The following is a 24,298-nucleotide window of genomic DNA, read 5'->3' on the forward strand; positions in this document are numbered from 1 at the left end:
CGTTCTTCCATTGCATCTATTCTGCTTTCATTGCTTTTCCCAGAGTTCTTTAGTTCTTCCATTAATTCTTTGATCTCCTGCATTTCTTTTTCTTCCCTCTTTAGGGACTCAATTTCCTTCTTCTGATCATTGTTTTCCTTTATGAGTTCTGTCATTTTTTTAATCACGGCAATTTTAAATTCTCTTTCTGGAAGGCTCAGAAGTTCTTCCAAGTTACTGTCGTTGCAATCTGGGGCGTGGTTTTCTTTTTGTGGTGTGCTTTTTTCCTGAGGCGTTGTTAGGTTGCGTGTGGTTCTTCTACTCCCTACTGTCTGTTTTCTAATTTGTCGTATGCATTGGGACATTGTGTTGCTCGGACTGGCCGGCATCTTGGGTGAACTTCTCCGCTCCCCTCTGGCTCCTCCAGGAGCCATCTCTGGCTTCTGAGGGAGCTTTCTGCTGGTTTCAGGAAGTCTTTACTGAAGAAATGTCCCTGTTCTAAAATGGCAACGCGTTACTCAGTCCCTGAGCATCCGGTCTCAGGCACACTCTTCTGCGCGCCCGGTCTGCCCCAGCCGTGGGTACCTGTTCCCTCTGTGGGCTCAGACTGGTGGTCGGAAGGGGCCTGGCGTGGGCTAACTTCCCAGCTGGCCACTGTCTCCTCCAGGAGCCTTCTGCCCTTTTCAAGCAGTCTTAAGAAATTTCTTAAGAAATCTTAATTTTCTTAAGAAATCTTAAATTTCTTAAAATCTTAAATTTAAGAAATCTTAAATTTCTTAAGAAGTCTTAAGAAATCTCCCTACTGTCTGTTTTCTAATTTGTCGTATGTATTGGGACACTGTGTTGCTGGGACTGGCCGGCATCTTGGGTGAGCTTCTCTGCTCCCCTCTGGCTCCTCCAGGAGCCATCTGTCAGTTTCAAGCAGTCTTTACTGAAGAAAGGTCCCTGTTCTAAAATGCCGATGTGGGGACACACACCCCTGTGTGCTTGGTCTGCCCCGGCAGTGGGTTCCCGCTCCCCCTCTGGGTTTGGACTGCAGGCCAGAAGTGGCCTGGCGTGGGCGAGCTTCCCCGCTTACCTCTGGCTCCTGAGGGAGCCTTCTGCATGCAGTCTTTCCTGAAGAAATATCCCTGTTCTAAAATGGCAATGTGGGATGCACTCCCTGTGCGTCCGGTCTCAGGCACACTCTTCTACGTGCCCGGTCTGCCCCGGCTGTGGGTGCCCGCTCCCTCTGTGGGCTCAGACTGCTGGTCTGAAAGGGCCTGGGGTAGGCTAACTTCCCAGCTGGCCACGGGTTCCTCCAGGAGCCTTCTGCAGGTTTCAAGAAAGGTCCCTGTTCTATGGGGTGTTAGTGACTTTTTTTCTGGTCACTAGGTGGCGGCAGAGATCTCTCCTAGTCCGTGGGGGGCTGTTTTTCTTCACCCCGTGGGACAGGGAACAGAATGGGAATGGTTGGGAAAACCTCAACGGCTTTGGGGTGCTGTGTCTGCCTTGTGCCCCACCGATGTGGAGGACCCACGCTCCGAAGCCTCAGGTCCAGGACGCGGGCTGTAGCCCAGTTCAGTGGCTGCAGCAATGGCGCCTTTTGCACCCCGCTTCCGTGTCTGGGCGCCTGGTTTCTGATTACTCAGTGAGGGATTTTCACCTCAGTGAGGGCCCCCGCGTGTCTCCCCGCAAGCCTAGGTCGCAGGTGCGGGGACCTGGGCAGCAGCGATCCCGATCCGCGTTTGCTTTTCAAGCGCACCGCTTTTCAGCGCAAGCTTACGGGCCGGCCCTGGGCTGTGTGCAGGTCTCCTCCGGGGGTCTCTGCTATTCTCTAATGGCGCCCGGAGCCGTTTGCTCACCGCAGTGGTGAATCCTGCAGGGTTCTCCACACCTCCAGTTCATGGGGTGTGGTGGCTGCAATAGTTCCTTTCCACTCACAGTCCTGCCTGATGCTTAGTTTGTTCTTGTTGGTCGTTTTGGTTTGTTTTTTTCCTCCTCTCTGCTGGTCGGAGAGTGCCAACTCTGTGGGTTGGGGAGGAGAGCAGGGTTCTGCGCTTTCCTCCCTTCTAGTCCTCTTTTATGGCAACTTTCTTCTTCGGGTAGTTTGCTGGAGTCGTCCATTTATCTTCCGTGTCCCAGTTCTCACTGGGGACCTGCCGCTTTTCCTCCCTATTAACTTTTTTTAATGGGAGATCTTAACTCGCAGCATCTACTCGCCGCCATGTTGCTCCGCCCTCTGCTAGGATTTTTAATCGGTAGATCAGTTTGGGGAGAATTGACATCTTCACGATACTGAGTTTTCTGATTTTTTTTTTTAAGACTTCATCAACACTTTGAATTTTTCAATGTACCATTTATTGTCTTACACATCTGTTGTCGAATTTCTTTCTTTCAGGTTTTTGATGTTGAAAATATTTATTATTTTGATTCCTAGTTACTCACAGTCTATAGAAAAAAGCATGATATGATTTTTATATATTTAATTTCTGTATTCTGCAGCCTTGCCTAATTTACATATTAGTTTCAACCTTTTCATGGACTCTGCGGAAGCTTCTTTTTATGTCACCCTCAACTAAAAATTGTCTTGCTTCTCCTTCCCTAGTCTGGATGCCTTTTATTTCTTACTCTTGCCTGCTGGAACCTCCAGTACAATATTTAACAGAGGTGCAGAGAGTGGAATTCTAGGTATTGGAAAAAGGTTTTTTCCCAAAGAACATGTTTAAAATCATAAAGAGTATTTGTAATCTATTCCTTCTCTCTTGATTCCTTCAGACATCTATGAAAGACTAGTAATAAAAACAAATGAAAACCTTTTCCAAATTTTAGTTGTTTTAATTTGCTGTAGATTATCCCTGAAAGAAGTATCCATTATTGAGGTGATCTTTGATTTTAGTCTATTATTCTATTAGTTTTTTCTTTCATTTTTGGAATCCTCATGTTCCAATATTTTGGTATTATCCATGTTACCTAGAAATTTGAGAAGTATGGCTTTGTGTATAAGTTTTGGTTAAAATGTATTTTCTTATGTAATGTTAAGCTGAATCAGAGCAAGCATTAGACTAGAGACAGAAAGGCCTTTCAACTTAACAATCATCAGTAGTTTTTTTAAGACTATTCAACTTGTTGCAAATCCACGTATAGATTTTGCTCCACATTGTCTCCTGGGCTAAAATGAGAAATGCAGAAGAGTCTTGCTTATTAAAGATAAGCTAAATTTATGGAATTTCCCCAAATAACTATGCTAACAACCTTACAATGAAAAGAAAATGAGGTTTGTCTGGTGTTTCTTCTTGATGAAGCCTTCCTGAATCCGATATTTACTTTTTTTCTTTGTCAGGATGCACAATTCCCTGTACAATAAACATGTTTAGGCTTTTGTCAGGATCGGAATCACTTTTGCTGTTCTTTTCTCTAATATTTGGTACCCGCCCCCACAACCATTTTATCAACCTCTTAGCATAGTGACTATTTAGTCCTGCTGGAGTAGAACCTACTCAGACCAGGGATTAGTTGAACCCTACTGCTATCTGTGTATTTTTGCCTGTGTCATGCTTTAGCCTTTCTGCTTAACCTTACGATTTATTCTAATACTATAAAGAATATTTGCTGCCCAACAATTTCTAGGGCTTTATAGATAGATAATGAGGATCAGAAGTAGAACACAGTGACGTGTGGCTACAGAGATCACATACTTCAAACAACATCACATAGATGTTCTCTATAAATAGCTGCTGGTTTTATTAGAACTTTCTAAAAACCGGTGAGTTAACCACTGTTTAAACACTGCCTTATATTTGTTTTTCACATTTAAAATTGGGTCCTTAGTATAATGAGTATAAAACCTTACAGAATTGTTTGTATCCTGGAATTTTGATGTTGGTAATTTTACATAAAATCATAAAAAATATTGGCATTACGCCTCAACTAATTTATGAAATTATAAATAGACTTAAGGGAATTTTTTTGTTTCCTTTTGTCATACACAGTTTAAAAAATTAATAAGACTTCATTCCTAGGACAATGGAACATGGGCTATGATGTTAAGCTAAATCTCTAATTGCACTTGAAACAATGATTTATAGAATTGATTTTGTTTTTATTTAGAAGAACTTTCAGAAGATGATCTGCTGAGTCAGTATTCTCCTTCATTTACTAAGAAGGCCAAAAAAAATAGTAGTGAAGGTAATAAATCATTGAACTCTTCTGAAGTGTTCATGCCTGACCTGATAAATGGAACTACTAATAAAAAAAACATAAGCACACCATCTACGACAAGAAATAAATTTGCAACATTTTTACAGAGAAAAAATGAAGCAAGTGGTACAGTTGTGGTTCCAGGGACCAGAAGCAGGTACAGTTTGCCTTTTGTACTCTGTTGATATTTATTTTAATTATCATGAATAAACATTGAATCTAATGGAGATACCATAATCTAGTTGCTGTTTTTATCATGTGTTGCCTTAGTTGTGACTTAATGCCCTGCAGTTTTCTTGAACTTACATTACTTTCATAATTTCCATACAGAGCCAAAATGCAAGAATTGTAGATACTATTACATTTGACATTAGAAAAATTCTCTAATTTTGGGGAGCCTCCTCTTTTGTTTTTACTCGGTCTCTTTTAAGAGCTAAGTATAATTTTCAAAGTATTTTTGGAAATAGATATATATATAGATGGTTGTAGTGTTCTAATACCCTAGCAACATACTAGCTTTTTGGGATACAAAAATGTGAAAAACATCTGGTCTTAAGAAGATGGTAAAGAGAAAAGTAGGTTCCTAAGCAAATTTCCTTCATATACTGCGGTGAGTATAGTGATAAAAGCATCCATGAGGTGTTTTGAGGGCTCTAAAGGGGGATCTAATGCTGAATCAGTGGTTGGAAAGGTGAGAGGGAAGGAAGAAGTGTTAGGTGCCATTACTGGGTTTAAATAACCGGTGGGGTCCAACAGACCAAGCAGAGACATGGAGATGGTGGCATCATGAGGCATGGGGGCAATTGTTTGCTGTTGATTGCTGCTGCTGTTATTACCACTCTCAGAATGTAGGTCAGGAAAAGAATGATAGCCTTCCTTGTAAGCTAAGGAACTGTTTGTCTTTAGAGATGAAGATTAGGGATGAAAATAGGGTTTTTAATCACAGGGCATGATGTGGGCATGATGAGGGCATGATGTGTGTTTGTTTTTTTATCCTGGTTTGTTTTTTATTCATTTCTTTTCCTATTTTAAAAATCCTAGGTCATGCCAGACACAGCTATTTTCAGATTGCATATGGAAGTCAAACAGTCTAGTATTTTCTAGTAAGGAGACACATTGGACATAATACTATTCTAACATTCAGTTAGATGTTAAATGAATGTGTTAAGTGAAGATGGTTTTCAGAAACCATCTTCATTCTCAAATGTTATAAATGTACATTTGTAGAATGTGCAGATTATTTTGCATATTATCATACATACTAGTTTTTTTTTAAAAAGAAAGTAAATATAGAAAACGGAATTAAAATGGCTATAAAATATAGATGGGAGTTTTATTAGGAGTGTTTTAGTCTGAATTTATATGCTTTTACTGCACTTGATTAGGTTTATTCAATTGAATTCTTAATTGCTTTCCGGTATTATGGTATTAGGAGGAGACTCTTGTTTGTCTCGCTACCGTTTTGTTTGGTTTTATTTCTAAGAAATGAAAAATTCTATCATTCTTATTGCTTGTAAAAAGATGTAACTTTCACCCATCAGAGCCAAAAGATGTATTAATTGTCTTAATTACCTAGTTTAGATAGACCACTCTGAGTACACTGAGAAGTATGAATTGTAGACCACAAAAGAAGAATGGAAAGATGGGCCTTCCCTGGTGGCGCAGCGGTTGAGCGCTGGGTTGCGAAGCTGCCCGCAGCCTCTGCAGTGCTGGTTCTATCCCCAGCCGCCAGGCGAGGGTCCCACATGGCGCGCAGTCCTCTCCTGCTGCCTGGCTGCTCCCCTCAGCAGTATGCTTCGTCCATCTGCCTGCTCTGCTCCCTGCTCTGGCTCTGGTGAATTCTCTCACCCTCCTGCACTTCTGACTGTACCCAGTGCTTGTATAAATAAATAAATAAATCTCAAACAAACAAACAAATAAATAAATAAATAATGAAGATGGAAATATGGGGTTAGGCTGTTAGCATTATCCCTGTGAGCAGTGATGAGAATTTGAAGAGGCAGTATAACTGGTTAGGAATTTGGAGCCTGGGGTTGGTCAGACTACTTGGGTTTGAATCTTATAGTCTTCATTAATGAGATGTTTGACCTGAGCAACCTCAAGATGTTGAGTAAATTAAATTGCTCTATAAGTGAAGTTCCTAAAACAGCATCTGTTCGGTGGTAAACATACATGTAATAATAGCTCTTATTTTAAGTGATAGAATTTATTTTGCCATAATATAGTAAATCTAAAGAAGAGAACCTTTATCAGCCCCTATATTTCTCTGGCAGACTTAACGATACATATTTTCTGTTTTTCAAGTTTTTTAAACCAGACTGTAACCAGTTTTGTCTACTCATGATGGTGGGAAATGGGCATGAAGGGGTGAACAACATCAGTAATCCCATAATCTCACATTAGGAGATGTTTCAGACCCTGTTCCATCATTTTGATTCTTCCTCATTAATAGTGCTTGTTAACAGTGGAATGATAAAAAAGTAGGTCACACAAAATGGAAAGCAACATCCTACATGATCTATGTGATTAATACATTTTTAGAAAATTGACTTCTCACATTTGGAGAAATATTTGGAACTGTGTTTCATTTTTTCCATTTGGGTGAAAGTAGAATTTCCATTTTCTACTTCTTAATGTTTTATTCTTCTTTGGAGGACTTTAAATAAATAATATTTTTTGTCTTTATAGGACTTGCACAACCTTAATGATATCCTGTGGAAGCTTAAATCTTCATTCACATATCTATAATGCTTTTTATAGTTAGATGTTTTAATAAGTTGTAGGATTGTCTTTTTCTTTTATTTATTTATTTTCTAGATTTATTTATTTATTTATACAAGCACTGTGTACAGTCAGAGCACTGCAGGGTGAGAGAATTCACCAGAGCCAGAGCAGGGAGCAGAATAGGCAGACTGATGAAATACACTGCTGAGGGGAGCAGCGGGCATGGCAGGAGAGGTCTGCACACCATGTGGGCCCCTCACTGGTGGCCGGGGATTGAACTGGCGCTGCAGAGGCAGTGGGCAGCTTCGCAGCCCAGTGCTCAACCACTGCGCCACCGGGGAGGTCCAGGATTTTCTTTTTAGACATAAAAACTATCCTTGAATAATTCCCTATAATGACACTGATCTTTCATTTGTATTGGAGTGTTCTTAAGTATTTTTTAAAAGGTGCTACACTAAATACCTCTTCAGTGAATCAGGATATAATAATTGATTTGAAAATATTTACCTCAATTTTTTAAATAATGTAATGTTCATAGGGTACATAAAAAGCTAGTGGATTAGTATAATACTACAATATACCAGATGATTTGCTACTAGCATTTCTGCTAAAAATGAAAGGCAAATGGTTTATTTCTTTCATCTTGCTTTTACAAAATAAGAGGAAGTAGTTGTGCATTGTCCTTTCTTTTGCATATGTCAACATCTGTTAAATATTTGACAATCAGCCATGTGTAAGCCACTGTTTCAGGTATTGTAGAGGTTACAAAGGAATGGATATTACCTGTCCTCAAGAATTATATTGTCTCTTTGGGGTCAGAAAGGTGGAGGTGGAAGGGATTTTGCTAGCCGAAATTAGTCAGAAGGAAATAAATTCTGGATGGTCTCACTTATATGTGAAATACCGAGAAACCAAACAAACTCAAGAAAAAGTCAGAACTAACAAGCTGACCATAGATCTGAGGCATACAATAAAAGACGGGGCAGGAGGGAGCAAAACAGGGAAGGGATAAACACAAGGGAATATGGTGATAGTTCATGGGTGATAAGGTGGTGGGAGAGCTATAGGGACTACAATGATGTAAGAAAAGACAAAAAATTAATAAAAAATAAGATAATGATGACAAATACTCCAGCTCTGCATACATTTATATATAGATGAGTGTGTTTAGAAAGTCTCATCTAAAAATTCACTGTATGAAATAAATTTTTAAATATGTGTATTTGGCACAATCAATTTTTAAACTATTAGTAAAATTTAGATATATTTTGCCTTTATGAAATAATGAATTCACAAGACTTGAATTTCCATTTGGAAATTTGTCACCTTTGTGAGAAAACACTTAAAAAAGCTTAGCATTCTTTCTAATGTTTTTTTTCTGTTTTTTTTTTAGGTTTTTTTGCAGTTCTCCAGACTCTGCAGACTGTGCATCAAAGGAAACAAGTAGTCAGCCTCTAAATGAAACTGCTGTCACAGATAAAGTGACCAATCTGAATGAATCAGGTTGCTTAAATGATAAGCTAATTGATACAAATGTAGCACATAATTTAACTGATCAGATTCCAGATGATATAAGTGGGGTTACTAATGAAGAGTCTCAGTCTTTGAAGACCAGCAGATTCACAAGGACCATTTCACCACCCACTTTGGGGACACTAAGAAGTTGTTTTAGTTGGTCTGGGAATCTTGGAGATATTTCAAGAACTTCAAACTCCTCTCCAAGCACAACCCTGCAGCATTTCCGTAGAAAGAGTGATTCCCCCACCTTGCTGCCTGAGCATAAGATGTCTGATGTATCCCAGTCAAAGAGTGATGAGTCATCTGATGAATTTTATCACTTACATGAAGTGGATTGTTCTTTACAATCTCAAGAAAGCCTAAATACATCAAATCTTTCCCAGTGTTCTAATAAAGATTCAGATTCAGAGGTAAGTCACATTATGAAGTCTTTGTTTTCAAATTCATATGTAAGAGAAAATAGGGTGCTATTCAGACAAGGAAATTTTGCCTACATTCTAAGTAATTTGCTATTCAAATTTTTATTATAGATCATATTTTGTTGGAATTTCCTTTTTTATTCCGCTGAGGGACTTTATATCTATCATATCTAAACCCTTGTACATTTAATTGACTCATAATTATCACAGAATGATAGGCTATGAATGAAAACTTGTTATAAATTTATTTAATCATACATTTTTTTAAGATTTATTTATTTATGCATATAAGAACAGGGGTGTAAGCCAGAGGTGGGGGTGGGTGAGAGGATTCACCAGAGAGTGGGGAGCAGAACAGATAAATCTACTGAAATATACTGCTGAGGAGAGCAGCAGGCGAGACAGGAGAGGTCTGCTGCGCCACAAGGGTTAGCTCCCTGACTGACCAGAGATTGAACTCATCTGTAGTGGCTGGCAGTAGCTTGATAGAGCTGTCTTTAACCCCTGCACCACCAGGAACACCCTAATCATACTCTTGATAAGCTTCCCCTTTGTAATGAAACAAAACTAATACAAGTAATTTTACATTTTTACTTTTTATAAAAAGACCTTAACCATTTTTCTTATTTAGAAAATTTTTATACTGATTTAAATAAAATCAAAACTACGTACTAGTCATAAGACCCAATGATACTACATTTTAAAAAGACATGACACCATCATAGTTTTCTTTAAATCTGAATTATCTTAAATTTAGCAGTATTGCATACTTCATTTTATCTTTATCAACTGTAATTACCAAGTTGTAAGGACTATTATGGCTGTGGTAATACTTAATAGGATTTTGATACCTGATAATACTGAATATCAAGCAGCATGATAATAAATCAGTATGAATTGTACTTATCGAAAGGAACATATTTTCACAAAAGAAACCCAAGTTGTATTGGCCTTATTGAAGGAAAATATCATGTGAGAATGTGGGAACATTGTTTTTGCTTGGAGAAAACAGATCAATTTTTTGAATCCCAAATCTGTCTCATGTAGTAAGTTTTATTAAATTTTTGTAAGTGTATCAACCCAAATCCTTGGCTGCCTTTGAGGCTTTTGCTTTCCCCCCCCCCCCACTCACTTTGCCTTTAGTTCATGCATACTAGTCTAGAAGACTGTTCCTTTTAATAGATTCCTCCATTTTTATATCATCTTTTTCATTTTTTCACTTCATACTGCATCATCACATCTTGGTACCACACCAGATGCTTTCTTTTGAACCTCTTTATTTCAAAAAATACCGCCAGCAGACATCTTCCTGTTTCATTTACTTTGTAAGTTTTTAACCACGTGTTGAAAACCTTACCAAGTTCACAGCCTATGGACTGAGCAAGTTGACAGAACTCTCCACACACTGTCTTCTGGGCTAATCATTAATTATTGTACTAATTATTTTGTATTAGCTCCACGAAACAAACACGCAAACTTCACTGAACTAGGAATCATTAAGTCATCTCTTTCTGTCAGATGTGAAAATGTCTACTGGGATAAATCAATTATTCTCAAAGAGTTGGCACACTGGCAGTTAACCTAAAAACTAAGTAATCTTTCTTTGATGTAGAAAATGTTTCAGAAAGTCATCATACCATTGGAGCTTCATTTAGAGTATCAGTTTTTATTGTATAGTTTTAAAGAAGATATTTCTCTATACAAGACTTCCATTGATAGTTCATCAAAAAGCAACAACCATAGATTCTATATACATTGAATTCATTGACCATGTTTGAGGTAAATTAATCTTAGGCTCTCAATCATGATCATTATTTTAAGAAACCATTTCGCCCAGCATCACCACTACTGTTAGCTGTGAGCGAGTATTAAAGTACTCTAAATTAATGGAGTATTTTTCACTATGGGATTGTTTTTAAGACATATAATGCTGTGTACAATTATTTTAAAAGAAACCCTCTTAAAAAATACAGAAATGTAAAGTCTTCTGAATTTCTATTCATAGTCTTTTTATTTTATTGCTTGATTTCATGGGTTATTCTGTATAGATTATTCTGTATACAGGTTATTCTGTATAGGAAAGCCCTCCATGAGGCAGACAGTAGGTCTTAAGTCATTGTTAAAGGTAAATGTGCATTGGTGCAATATTATTCTGCTTCAAAGTGTTCGGTGCCTTTTATCTCTTTAATGCTGAATGTGTCATACAATTAAAAAGAGCTATAGAATTACTGGTTTAGCCTTTCAGTAGCTAATAATTTATGAAAACTATTAGCTGAATGTGAAAGAAGCCTCAGTATTACAGGAAGAGACTCTTGTGTTATCTGAAATAACATTTGACAGACTTCTGAAATAATTTAGAAAAGCCTTCAATTTTATTTTATTTATTTTATTGATTTATTTATACAAGAACTGGGTACAGTCAGGAGCGCAGGAGGGTGAGAGAATTTACCAGAGCCAGAGCGGGGAGCAGAACAGGCAGATTGACGAAGTACACTGTTGAGGGGAGCAGTAGGCACAACAGGAGAGTTCTGCACACCATGTGGGACCCTCGCCCGTGGCCGGGGATCGAACTGGCTCTGCAGAGACTGCGGGCAGCTTTGCAGCCCAGTGCTCAACCGCTGCACCACTGGGGAGGCCCAGCCTTCAATTTTAAATGTATACTTTGTTTTATACAATTTACTTCTCTAGCTAAAACATCTTGTTGGGTTCTTCAGTTAAAAAAACTTAAAGTAAAACTGATAGCATTTTTTTCTTTCTACATTTGATTCATTTTCTTTGATTGTATCCAGTGCTTTTTCTTTGATCTGTTTTTATTTTGTTTTATTGAATATTAATTTGTTATAAAAATTAATTTTATTTTATTTTTTGATCTGGGGGATCTAGGAGTCTGATTGCAATTTTAAATCACTTAGTGATCAAGATAATCAGAAATCCAAGCTACATTCATCTCATTTTTCAAAAAAGGACATACTTCTAAGGAAGAAGGTAAAATATTCAATTATTTTTAAACTTCAGAAGCAGTGCATGCTTATTACCAGAAAAAAAAAACTATAATTAAAAATCGAAATGCCTGTATTCTTATTTTAACGTCTACTTTCAAATCTTCTAGGACCATGTTCTTAAGTGTAGATGTTTAAATTAGGAAAACTCCTGCATTATGAAAATCTTTATCTGTGTTCTTACATAGCTAAATATATAATAGCTATGTAATATGACACTATATGAATTAGCTAGTCCTTTCGTGTTTGTCATTTATCCTAAAATTTTTTTACTATAGCAAACAGTACTGCAGTAGAGATCTTGGAGGTAAATATTTGAGTACATTCTTTATTATTCTGTAAGGATAAATTCAGTGGATTGATAATTCTAGCCCAAAGGAATGTGTGATGTAAAACCTTGAATATATATTGCCAAAATGTCTTCTAGAAATTGATAAGCTAGTTTTTTAAAAAATATATAACTATATATATTTAAAATATATATATAACTATATGACTATAAAAGAAAGAACAAGTGGTTGATTAACATATAAAAAGCATACCTAATCTTATTCATAATAAATTTTCAAATTTTAATAATTACATGTAATTTCTTACCTCAGATTTTTCAGAACTTTTTTTTTTAAAGATATATTTATTTATTTATACAAGCGCTGGGTACAGTCAGAAGCGCCGGAGGGTGAGAGAATTCACCAGAGCCAGAGCGGAGAGTAGAACAGGCAGAGTGACGAAGCACACTGCTGAGGGGAGGAGCGGGCGGCAGGAGAGGTCTGCGCGCCATGTGGGACCCTCGCCTGGTGACCTGGGATTGAACTGGCGCAGCTGAGGCTGCAGGCAGCTTCGCAACCCAGCGCTCAACCGCAGCACCACCGGGGAGGCGCCGAGAACTATTTTTAATGAATATAGTGAAATGAATAATCACATATTTAAAAGAGTATATATTGGTCTGCCATTTCTGGAAAGCATTTTGAAAGAGTTCAAGTAATTTAACCTAGTTAAGTGCATTCTAGAACTTAAGCCTAAGGAAATAATGAGAACTACAAGAACACTTATTCCTGCTCTGGTTACAATAGCAAAATTAGAACAGTTGGAAATTATTAAAAAATCAGGGAATGAAGGGCCTGCCTGGTGACACAGGGATTAAAGTCTCAGCGCTATCAAGCTATTACCAGCTATTGCAGCAAGAATTCGATCTCTGGCCAGGAAGTTAACCCACATGGCTCAGCAGACTCTCCTGTCTCACTTGCTGCCCGCCTCAGCATTGAATTTCAGTGAATCCCCCTGTTCTGTTCTCCACTCTGTCTCTGGTGGTGAGTCCCCTCACCCCCTGCACCTCTGGCCCTAGCTCTTGTATGCATAAATAAATAAATAAATCTTAAAAAAAATAAGGGAATCAACTATCAAATAAATTACTGACTTTAACTCTTAAGTGGTTGGGATTTAGGTGAATTTTTCCTGTCATTTTTATCTTTCATGCTTTTCTTTAGTGAACCTGTACTATTTTTCTAATAGCATATGGAAGTTTTAAAATTTTTCAGTAAATTGTCTATATTTATTTGAAAGATGATCCCCAGCTCATATTGTATAAATATAAATCCCAAATATATTAGAGATATAAATTTAAGATATGTAAATATAAGACCATCTTTAAAATCTTTGAAAAGGAAAAGTTATGTTATTAAATAATAGGTGTAGCATGGTATGTTTTCCTTCAGTGACAGAGTTACAGACGTAGAAGGAACTTTCCCAAAAGAATTTTTTTTTAACATTTTGAAGATTTATTTTATTTATGCATACAAGAACTGGGGTACAGGCCAGAGGTATTGGGGGTGAGAGGATTCACCAGAGACAGAGTGGGGGACAGAACAGGCAGATTGACTGAAACACACTGCTGAGGGGAGCAGCGAGTGAGTCAGGAGAGGTCTGCTGCGCCATGTGGGTTTCTCCCTGGCCTGGGATTGAACTTGTACTGCACTGGCTGTGGATAGCTTCATAGGTTGTGTCTTAATCCCTGCACACTAGGGAGGCCCCCAAAAGATGTTTTGTCTAGAGACTTAATTATCATCTTTTTACTCTTATTCTTGATCTCAGAAATTTACATTGTCAAAATTTTAACTGTTTTGGTGAAAACTCTAATACTCCACTCCCTTCATCTCCAATATCCATCTTAATATCTAAAAATCACACTTGTGTTTTTCTTACCTCTAACTAGTTCTTAGAGCATTTTTATTGTTTTGTTATATGAAACTATATTATTTTATTGGTCGTTTACTTTCAAAATCTTAAGATTGATCTTTATAACCACCACCTCCATTATCTTGCACGTGGTAAAGATAATAAACCAAACAGCTGTACCTGTCCAAATTCTAATGTTTCTTTCTGCCTTGTTTCTTGCTTTCTCCCCTTTTTTCCATAACTAACATTCTAATTCAAGAGTTTATCTTTTATATTTAACCTTTCCATTCTTTGTATACACTCTTCCAGATTCAATTTTAAACCCTTGTTTTATATATCTCACTCTTACTGTCCTAAAATACAGTAACAAAACTTTAATGACTTCATATTTCCCATAGGAGAAAAATCAGTCTTTCAATGGAAACAACCTATATGTTAGTAAAGACCCCTGAAGTTAATCACGGCACATTTATAAAATGAAAGAAAAGGCAGCCTATACAAAACAAAATTCCATCCTATATGTGAAATGGAAAAATCTCCAAAATACATTGTTAAGTAGAAAATACATTGTTAGATGAGAAAAAATACAAAGGCAATGAGGGAGCAAGAGACTGACTTTTTCCTATTCTGTTATAACTTTTTCTTTTTAATATGGATGTGAAAGTACATACAGCATATGGTTAAAGAAAAAAGTAGTCCTATTATAAATGTTTTCATACACTCAAAAATTTAATGTGGGTATTTAAATTTGGAGGGTGGGGGATAGATTTCTTACCTGCCTTTGACTTACTTGTATTTGCTCCTGACTGCACGTGCTGTATTTTGGCATGTCTGCGTGGTTTGGACCTTTGCCTGCTCCTTTGGTTTCAAAATCTCCCACTACTCCAGTGGAGACTATTTACTCTTTGACTTTATTCCCTGACCACTATCCCTTTATCCCTGTATCTGTTCCCCTCTCCTAACCTTATGGTGTTTATTGATGTCCACTAGTTTCTGTAAGTATATTCCTTTATTGAATCATCTGTTATGTAAATGTTCAATATTTGTCTTTATCATTCTTCTATACTTTACTACACATTCTTTCAAATACCCTCCACTTATTGACAATGGTCACATTTTATCTTTCTTTATGCCTTAATGTGGATACATATTGTGGATATACCACATATTCTTCATCCTGTTATTCATTGATGGAATTTAGGTTGCTCCTATGCCCCGGCTATTGTAAATAATCCTGCTGTGAAATTGTGGATTATGTGGGATTATTTTTGTTGATGGTATGTGGTTATGTGCCCAACAGAGCAGTTGCCAGGTGATAGGGTATTTCCATGTTTAATTTTTTGACATAAACCCAAATTGCTTTCCATAATGGTTTCACTAGTTCACATTTCCACCAATAGCATAATAGGGCTCCCTTTTCTCTGTATCCTCAGCAGAATTATTTGTCTCAAGGCAATTTTTTATTTCTGCTTTAATTTCTTTTATCCAGTTGCTATTAGTAGCATGTTTAGTTTCCATGTATTAATAGCTTTTCCTGTTGCTATTTTTTATAATTGATTTCTAACTTTATTATGGCATTATGATCAGAGACAGTACTTGATAATCATTTTAATCTTTATAGTTTTTTTTTTAAAGGTGTGATATGAAGTACAGCTATTTTTTTAAAATTAATTAATTTATTTATACAAGCACTGGGTACAGTCAGAAGCGTGGGAGGTTGAGAGAATTCACCAGAGCCAGAATGGGGAGCAGAACAGGCAGACTGACGAAGAAATACACTGCTGAGGGGAGCAGCGGGCGGCAGGAGAGGTCTGCGTGCCATGTGGGACCCTTGCCCTGAGGCCTGGGATTGAACCGGCACTGCAGAGGCTGCAGGCAACTTCGTAGCCCAGTGCTCAACCGCTGCGCCACCAGGGGAGGCCCTCTTTATAGCATTTTTGACATTTGATTTGTGTCCCATCATGTGATCTATTCTTGAAAATATTCCAAGTGCACTTGAAAAAAAAGTGTTTGCAGCAGTTTTTGGGTGGAGTGTTAAGTATCTGTTAAGCCTGTTTGATCAAACTCTTCATTTAAAGATACTGTTTCCTTATTTATTCTTTGTCTTTTTTGATCTGTCCATTTTGTACATGGTAAATTTGCCTTAGTAGGGTTATTGTGTTGTCAATATCTCCGTTTGGTTATGTTACTACTTGTCTTCCGTATCTTGGTGCTCCATTCTAATGCTCCATATATATGAATGTGTTATTTATTCTTATATTAAGCCCTTAATTATAATATATAGTGTCCTCTTTTATTGTCTCTGTTAACTAGAGATCTACTTTATCTGATGTTAAGTTTAGTTGTTACTGATTTTTTTTGGTTGCCATTTTCTTGTAGGATTATCTTCCAGTCTTTAAATCTGTGCTTTTCTTTGTTGGTATTATGGGTTTCTTGTAAACAAGAGTTGGACTTCATTTTGAAATCTATTCAACTGGTCTACACCTTTTTACTGGTGAATTCAAGCTGTTAACATTTAAAGTGATTATTGAGAAATAGTACCTATTTGTGATTTTTGGTGGTTTTTTTGTTTTGTTTTTTGAGGTCTTCCTTTTATGTTTTGTTTAGTTTCCCTTTCAGCTGTCTCGTGTTATTTCCTTTGTTTGAGGGTTTCTGATGAGGTTTGGATATAATGGAATGTTTGTGGATTTAGCCCTGAAGTAGTAGATGGGAGGTGTTTTGAATAATCCAGTCTAGACTTCAAATAGTAGCCTCCTCTGTGAGGTGATCCAGCATTTTTTTTTTTTTTTAAGCCAGTCAGATTCAAGTCAGTAATCCTCACACTGCACCCCTGCGCTCCTATAGCTCTCCAAAAGTGCACCCTTAGTTTTGAGCACTAACTCCACATACCCCTTATTCAGTGCAGTGCCAGATCTCGAGTCCCCGATGTTACATGCCCCTGAGTCAGCAGCTCTAGGGGGTTCCCATAGCCACTGCTCTTGTGGTTGTACTGCCCCGGCATTTACTATAAATACCATTCCCTTACAATTTTTCCTACTCCTTTCTTCTGGACCTTAGTTCCAAGTATATACTGTGGTCATATGTTTTTCCTTCAAGAATTGACTTTGTTCTGCTGCAGTTTAGTTGTGAGTATATGGAGGAGACAAGCTTCTGTGGTTTCACTCTGCTACCAACTAACAGGACTCCCATAACTTAAATTTAGGGCAAGGTTCATGTATAGCCTGTTAAAATTATTATGACAATTTTTGTAGTAGACATTTATAAATGACATTTTTTACATCACTTATAGCTTATTTTTCTATCCAATGGCTAAAGAATAATTTTAAATTAACTAAATATGGTTGTTATAATAGTATTTAAATGGGCATTTAATCCTCAGATTCCTGGGCTGTATAAATCAAGTTCTCTGGACAGTCTTTCTACAACCAAGATAAAACCTCTAGTACCTGCCAGAGTCAGTGGACTGAGTAAGAAGCCCGCCAACATCCAGAAGAGAAATCATGATATTGAGAACACGCCAGGATTGCAGATAAAAATCAATGAGCTCTGGAAAAATTTTGGATTCAAAAAGTGAGTTTTCTTGTTACTTATTCTGAAATACAATAATTTATTTTTCTCTGTAGATTTAATCCTGTCTTTCTATTTCATATGAATCCATTTCTCTTCAGTTTTATACCTTCTTTTAGTAAGAGGATGGCAAACTGAAAATTCTCAATTCTTAATCTGACTTTGGAGTCTCTTTATTGTCAAGCAAATTTCTTTTCTAGGCTTTCTTATCTCTCAGGAAAATAGTGAAAATAAAGTTGTTTTAGGCATTGGGGTAAGAAGCACACTTCTGAATTTAAAGCAATTTGCTTCTCTATCACATCTAAAAGGGGGAGAATTTCTATAATGAATTTACCAGATTTCTTATATATAGCAAGTGCTGTTTTGAAATAATTGACCTTCTATATATCTGCATTATTTTTTGAATCACAATATTTCCTTCAGGTAGACTATAAATTAGCCACAGAGTGGCACTGGTTTATAGTTAATTTTCTTGATCTCAGTAAAGAAAATATGCTGAGAATAAAAATGAAAGAAAAAAGAAAAAATTACATGATAATAGGATTAACCCTTAATAGAAATGTCATTTACAAATCTTTATTGCCTAGTTGCTTTTTTTGTTTGTTTGTTTACTGTCTAGTTTAATAGAGCTCAGTTGTATTCTTTTATCTGCTTTTGTCTTTGATCTTTTGGGCATTACATGTTTTGGTTAAAGTATGTGAAGTAAATCTGGCTCTATACATATTTGTAGTTGAAACTGTATGTTTTAATGACTAATTGTAAATTTTCCTTTACATTATTAAAGTAAAATTTTACAATTGGTGGTTTCTGAAAGGCTAATTGCAATGTAGAAGGTGAAACCACCTCAATTGGAAATGTCTCACTCTGTGTAACATTATAATCCATTGGTTTCTCTTGCACCTTGCATCTTTCATTCATGCATGATTTTGTTATGCCATGCATTTGTCATTGGGAAAATATTGGTTTGTTTAATTCTGTTTAGCTTCCAGATTGAGAAGTTGTCAAGTACACATGCTCCAAAATTCTGGTTTTCACTTGAAAGTTTGAATTTTATACCTGGTAACAAATCTGTTAGTTGTTTTCTTTGCTGTAACAAATTGGTTATCTTTGTTCATTTTAGAGAAGTCCTTTGCCAGATATTTAAATTTGAGTAACCGTAGTGTTATATACATGCTTTCATTTGAGATAACCATCATACTTAAGTATACAACAAAAGTGACTTATGTGTTTCCCATATTATCAGAGTATTATGACATTGAGAGGGTTGCAATTTAACAAAATTAATGATTTTTTCTAAACTTCATCAAGAATGTTCTTAAGGGTGAGAATGCCTTTTTAAAAAAAAAAAAACTACACATGCACGCAAGTGAAGAATACAAATGCTACTAGTACCTTGTACAGTTTGGTACTACTGTCTTAATTCATGCTAAACTGCTAGCAGCTTTACTTGGTTCTGCTTTTGGATCATGAATACAATTATGGTCAGTGCAAAGGCAAATAAAGTGAAATATGAAAATAGAGTTGATCTTACAAACTCTCTAAAAGGGCCTTGGTGATAGTTAGTATTGGTGAGAACAACAACAGTTTTCTTAAATCCTTTTTAGAAAATAAGACGTACTGAGGTTGAATTCTTGTTGACAGGAGATAGAATTACCTGTGTTGTTTTTAAAATAGAATTAATTTGTATAAGCATAGAGCTTCAGTTCAGCAAAAAGGAGAATGGCAGGGGAGGGGAGAGACTTTTGTGCATGCTTCAGTTATATTGGTTCTTAGCTTGACTTGAGAAGGCCACTAAGGAGAAAAGAACTAAAGTTTCTTTAATGGAATCATTCTTTCATAGCTACTATGTATAGTGATGGTCTAGTACTTATTTTGAAAACAGAAAGGGACACTAAGAAGAAGAACTCATATTTTATTCTTCATGGTCAGGGGAAAATTTAAATGTATTATATAATACGTTGAAACAGATGATACAGTAAAGAATTTTATTCGCTTCATATTCCTTTTATTTTGTTCAGGGAGATTATTTTCTAAAAATCATGATCCAAAAAATACTAAATTTATTTTTTCATTTTATTTTGCAGAAATTCAGAAAAACTTCCTTCTTGTAAGAAGCCAGAACCCCTGTCACCAGTCAAAGATAATATTCAACTAACTCCAGAAACAGATGAGAATATATTTAACAAATCTGAGTGTATGCATATTCAGAGAGCAATATTTCAATAAATGCAGTCTACTGCTTATTATAAGAGAATTTCTATCAACTTGAAGTCTCTGTTTGGAAATGAGACAGTTACCAGCCTGAAAGATTTCTTCTGAGATCTATGCCAATTTTAAAATAGAATACATTTTTAATATTAGCTGTATAATTGTTTTTTATGTTCTTTTCATATTTTCATAAGATCATAGAGAATTAATTTTATCATTGACAGTTTTTGAAAATGTTAATATTACCGAGGCAAGTCTCCTGGAATTTATAAAAAATCTACTCTAAATATTTGTTAAGTACAAGGAGAGTAAATGAAAAAAACACAATTCTGTAATCATGTTATTTAGAGGAATTCGCTGTTTTTCTCCTAGCTTTAATTTTTTCTGTTTGCTTGTCCTCTTTCAGGGTAGAATTGAAAATGAAGTTGCTAGGGGTGGAGGGGTAGTTGGGAAGGGTATAGACCATTGCACACATGGGACAGTGGTGTTACCCCTCAAGAGTTTGGCTGGGTTATAGGTAAACAGTGAAAGAAAATTACTTTCAGCAAAAGTAATTCTCATATTAATTCTTATATTAATATTCCTAAACTTGATAATAGTGTTTTTCTTAATGTATCTTTTTGAAACGTGCACTGTATTTAAGACTACTGCCCTATGTGTGACTTAAGATACTAAAGCCATAGAGTCATTGTTACATACATCTTGCCTGAATGCCTGGAGAGAAAACTGACTACACGAGGGAAGATGTGAAGTTAGAGTTGGTAGAGGAATTACAAAAAGTTTTATGAGATGTAGAGGATAAAGGAAGGGGACCCCAAAGTATTTTAATTTTTAAATGAAATATAGTAGAGGACTCTTGAATAAAGAGGACAGAATGGAACAAAAAATGTAATCGAAGGTTTTTTAAAAAAATTAAAATAATGTCAATGTGGAGAAGACCAAATTTAAGAAGAAAAATCCTACCAGATTGGTAGGATTTTCCTGGGATTTGAGAAACAAAATAATGCTTCTATTGTGCAGTGGGTTGTAAAATTTAATATTACTAATATGTTCATAACAATATTACCCTCAAAACTGAAGCTAATCATTAAATAAATAGCAAGTGATGCGCAACCACCGCCCACCATTGGAGAGGGGCAAGGCTGTGAGCCACAGGTGCGTGAAGAAGGCTGAGCACTGAAGAGAGAGCTGGAATACAAAAAAACAAAATAAAACTTCTGCACCACAGCCCTCTCCTAAAGGTCACACAGGAAGAACTTACAGCAACTACAAACCCAATTAAACCTGTTGCTGAACTTTACTAATGCCCCACACGAACCACCTTGGAGAGTCTTGCTCACCTCCATGCATAAATACTGTTCACCTCAGTCATTCATGTTCCATATCAACCGATGGCACTCAATCAAAAACTGAAACACACACAGACAAAAAAGAAAGCACTGTTAAGACAAGGTGCAGAACTAGACTCCGAGATAACCCAGAGAGTGGAAATTCCAGAAACAACTTTAAATAGATATGGTTCTCATGGTAAAGGTGAATAAGATGTATGAGCAGATGAGGGAATGTCAGTAAGACACAGAAACAGTAAGTAAAATAAAAAAGCTAGAAATACAAATATAGTAGCATAGATGAAGAGCCAAGGAAAGAACCAGTAAACTTGGAAATGATCAATAGGGCTTCTCTGGTGGCCCAGCGGTTGAGCGCTGGGCTGCAAAGCTGCCTGCAGCCTCTGCAGCGCCGGTTCTATCCCCGGCCATTGGGCGAGTGTCCCACATGGTGCGACAGACCTCTCCTGCCACCCGCTGCTCCCCTCAGCAGTGTACTTCATCAGTCTGCCTGCTCTGCTCTCCGCTCTGGCTCTGGTGAATTCTCTCACCCTCCCGCGCTTCTGACTGTACCCAGTGCTTGTCTAAATAAATAAATAAATGAATCTTAAAAAAAAAAGAAAATGATCAATAGAAATTACACAAATTGAAAAACAGTAGAATGTAAACACTGCAGCATTAAGAGCTATAGGGCAATTTGAGCAGACTGATAGATGTGCTTTAAAAACCCAGAAAGAGGGCCTTCCTGGTGGCGCAAGGGGTTGAGCACTGCCCTATGAAGCAATCAGCAGCCTGTGCAGCACGAGTTCAATCGCTGGCCAGGGAGCAACCCACATGGCACAGCAGACCTCTCCTGTCTCACCCACTGCTCCCCTTGGCAGTGTATTTCAGTTAATCTTCCTGTTATGTTCCCCACTCTGTCTCTGGTGAATCCTATCACCCCTTGCATCTCTGGCCTGTACTCCAGCTCTTGTATGCATAAATTTAAAAAAAAAACAAACCCAAAAGAGAGAGCATTAAATAGGGAGATGGGGCTGAGACTCAAGCTCTATCCCTTCTCTTCAGTGCCTGCCTCACCTTCCCCTTAGTTGTGCCTTGTGTCTTTTTTTTTTTTTCTGTTCTGTGCATTTCATGTAAATGGAGTCATATAATATGTAGATTTTTAAGTCTAGTTTCTTTCATATAGTATATTTTATTTATATATATTTTACATCATTCATTTTTGTACAATGTATGCTTTCTCCTCTCAGGTGTAGTCCCTGTAAAATTTCACCACCAAGCCTGCTGGTGCCAACTGTCAAAAAAACTTCAAGTCGGGCCTCCCCAGTGGCGCAGCGGTTGAGCGTTGGGTTGCGAACCTGCCCGCGGCCTCTGCGGCGCCGGTTCGATCCCCGGCTGCTCCCCGGCCACCAGAGGAGGGTCCCACATGGCGCGCAGACCTCTCCTGCCGCCCGCTGCTCCCCTCAGCAGTGTACTTCGGTCTTCTGCCTGCTCTGCTCCCTGCTCTGGCTCTGGTGAATTCTCTCACCCTCCCGCGCTTCTGACTGTACCCAGTGCATGTATAAACAAAATGAACAAATAAATAAATAAATAACATGCCTCTATTTAAAAAAAAAAAAAACTTCAAGTCATTGAAAGTGAAGATAGTTGCTTGAAATATGCTGGATTTGGGTGTCTAATCACTACATTTCATCTATTCTGAGGTACACAATGTAACAATTTTCAAAAAAGTATAGGTTTGTGTCTTGAAGTTAATGGAATGTCATTTTTTCTTTCAATGGTACATAACATAATTCATCTTACAATCAAATATAACTTCAGCTTAATACTAGTATTATTTTTAAAATATGGAAAACCTCACAAAACAGCTAATTGCTTAAATTACTAAGTCCCTAATGCCCTAGCTTTTGCTATAGATTGTTAATAAGTTATTATATTGTTACTAGATTAACTTTGCAAACACCACCTTGGTCATAAAAATTTGCCAGCCATTCCCAGAATCCCATCCCCACCACGCCTCCTCCACTAGGTGCTTTGTCCTGTCAATACCCACCCCCACCACTATTCTGAAATGCGTACTTCGTTGTGTATTTCTGTTTTATCACTAAAGTGTACCTTCTTACATGATCTAGCTTTGTCCATTTTTTTAACTGGAATTTCCCTCATTTCTTTGCCTTACAGCCTCAGAGCATTTAATCCACCTGTCCTCATAGTCTGGGCTTGCTAATTGCACGCTCTTGTTGCCTTTCCACAGTTTCCTGTCCTCTGAGGTCCTGTAAGTTGGCGGCTGAATCTCGGGGCACTGTCAGACTCATTGCCAATCCCTTCATCCCACCTCTCTGCCCCCTGCCTTCATAGGGACTCTTAGAGCTTTAGAACAACTTACATGTTGCCAGTTTCACAAAAACCCTCGCCTCCTCCCCTCTCCTCTGAGGCCCCCAGCCCCCCTTCCTTTATAATTTGGTCACATCGTCTCTTTATCAGTATAACTACTGCTGGATTAGTGAATGATTTCTCTGGTCACTGTTTTCCAGGTCAGGGTGGTCCCTCTCATCCGGGAAAGAGACTGCTTTGGTAACCCCCTCTAGAAGGGGCAGCTAAGGCTGAGGGGCCCAGGAAAGGGTGCCTGTCCCCACCTAGGATCATGTACCGCAGAATCCTGAAGGGACGCCACTAATTCTCCATACACTCCACGTGCTCTTTTCTCCCTTGTTGGAAGATCAACTTCCATACCTTGGTATGCCTGTGAGATGCATCCTCCTTCATTGGGACACCTCTGACCCCCAACTATAACTAACCTCTATACAAAGTGCCAGAGAGAAAATTGTGGCCACTAAATGGAACCCTAGAGTATTACACCATCTTGCAGCTTGATCTTTTTTTTTAATGAGGGAAAATGGTCTGATGTCTCTATTTTCGAAACTTCTTGGCCCTAGGGCTAACCTGGACTTATGTAAGGATTGTCGGGTTGGTGTCGATACCTTGGCTCTCCTTGGACCTGCCCCAGAAGAGACCCCTGACCCCTCTCAGGCAACCTCCCTACCCCAGGCCTTGCTGAGAATGAAAAGCACTAGCTTAGTCATTTTCCTGCCACCTCTGCATGCCGCCTTCTCCCTCTCCAACTTAGCATCCTTCCCAGGTTGCCCTCTCACTCCCTTCTCTGCCCTCTCCAAGAGGCATCTGGCCCAAATGGACGAGTCCAAGT

General features: G+C 37.7%; 1 protein-coding gene across 2 annotated transcripts in view; it reads left to right on the forward strand.

The window, feature by feature from the left end:
- Window positions 1-22,458, forward strand: part of EXO1 (exonuclease 1) — a 43,461-nt gene extending 21,003 nt beyond the window's left edge. The window contains exons 12-17 of one of the 2 annotated variants that reach the window (XM_054694921.1): window positions 4,069-4,315; window positions 8,276-8,810; window positions 11,703-11,804; window positions 17,373-17,563; window positions 19,645-19,754; window positions 22,344-22,458. In XM_054694921.1, the coding sequence (XP_054550896.1) occupies window positions 4,069-4,315; window positions 8,276-8,810; window positions 11,703-11,804; window positions 17,373-17,563; window positions 19,645-19,754; window positions 22,344-22,435 (1,277 nt within the window). In that variant the 3' untranslated portion in view covers window positions 22,436-22,458. The other variant, XM_037510286.2, reaches the window with a different exon arrangement.
- Window positions 22,459-24,298: the final 1,840 nt, after the last annotated feature.

This window comes from Talpa occidentalis, unplaced genomic scaffold, assembly GCF_014898055.3.
Source record: "Talpa occidentalis isolate TD23 unplaced genomic scaffold, MPIMG_talOcc4v2.1 talOcc4.14, whole genome shotgun sequence".
NCBI lineage: Eukaryota > Metazoa > Chordata > Mammalia > Eulipotyphla > Talpidae > Talpa > Talpa occidentalis.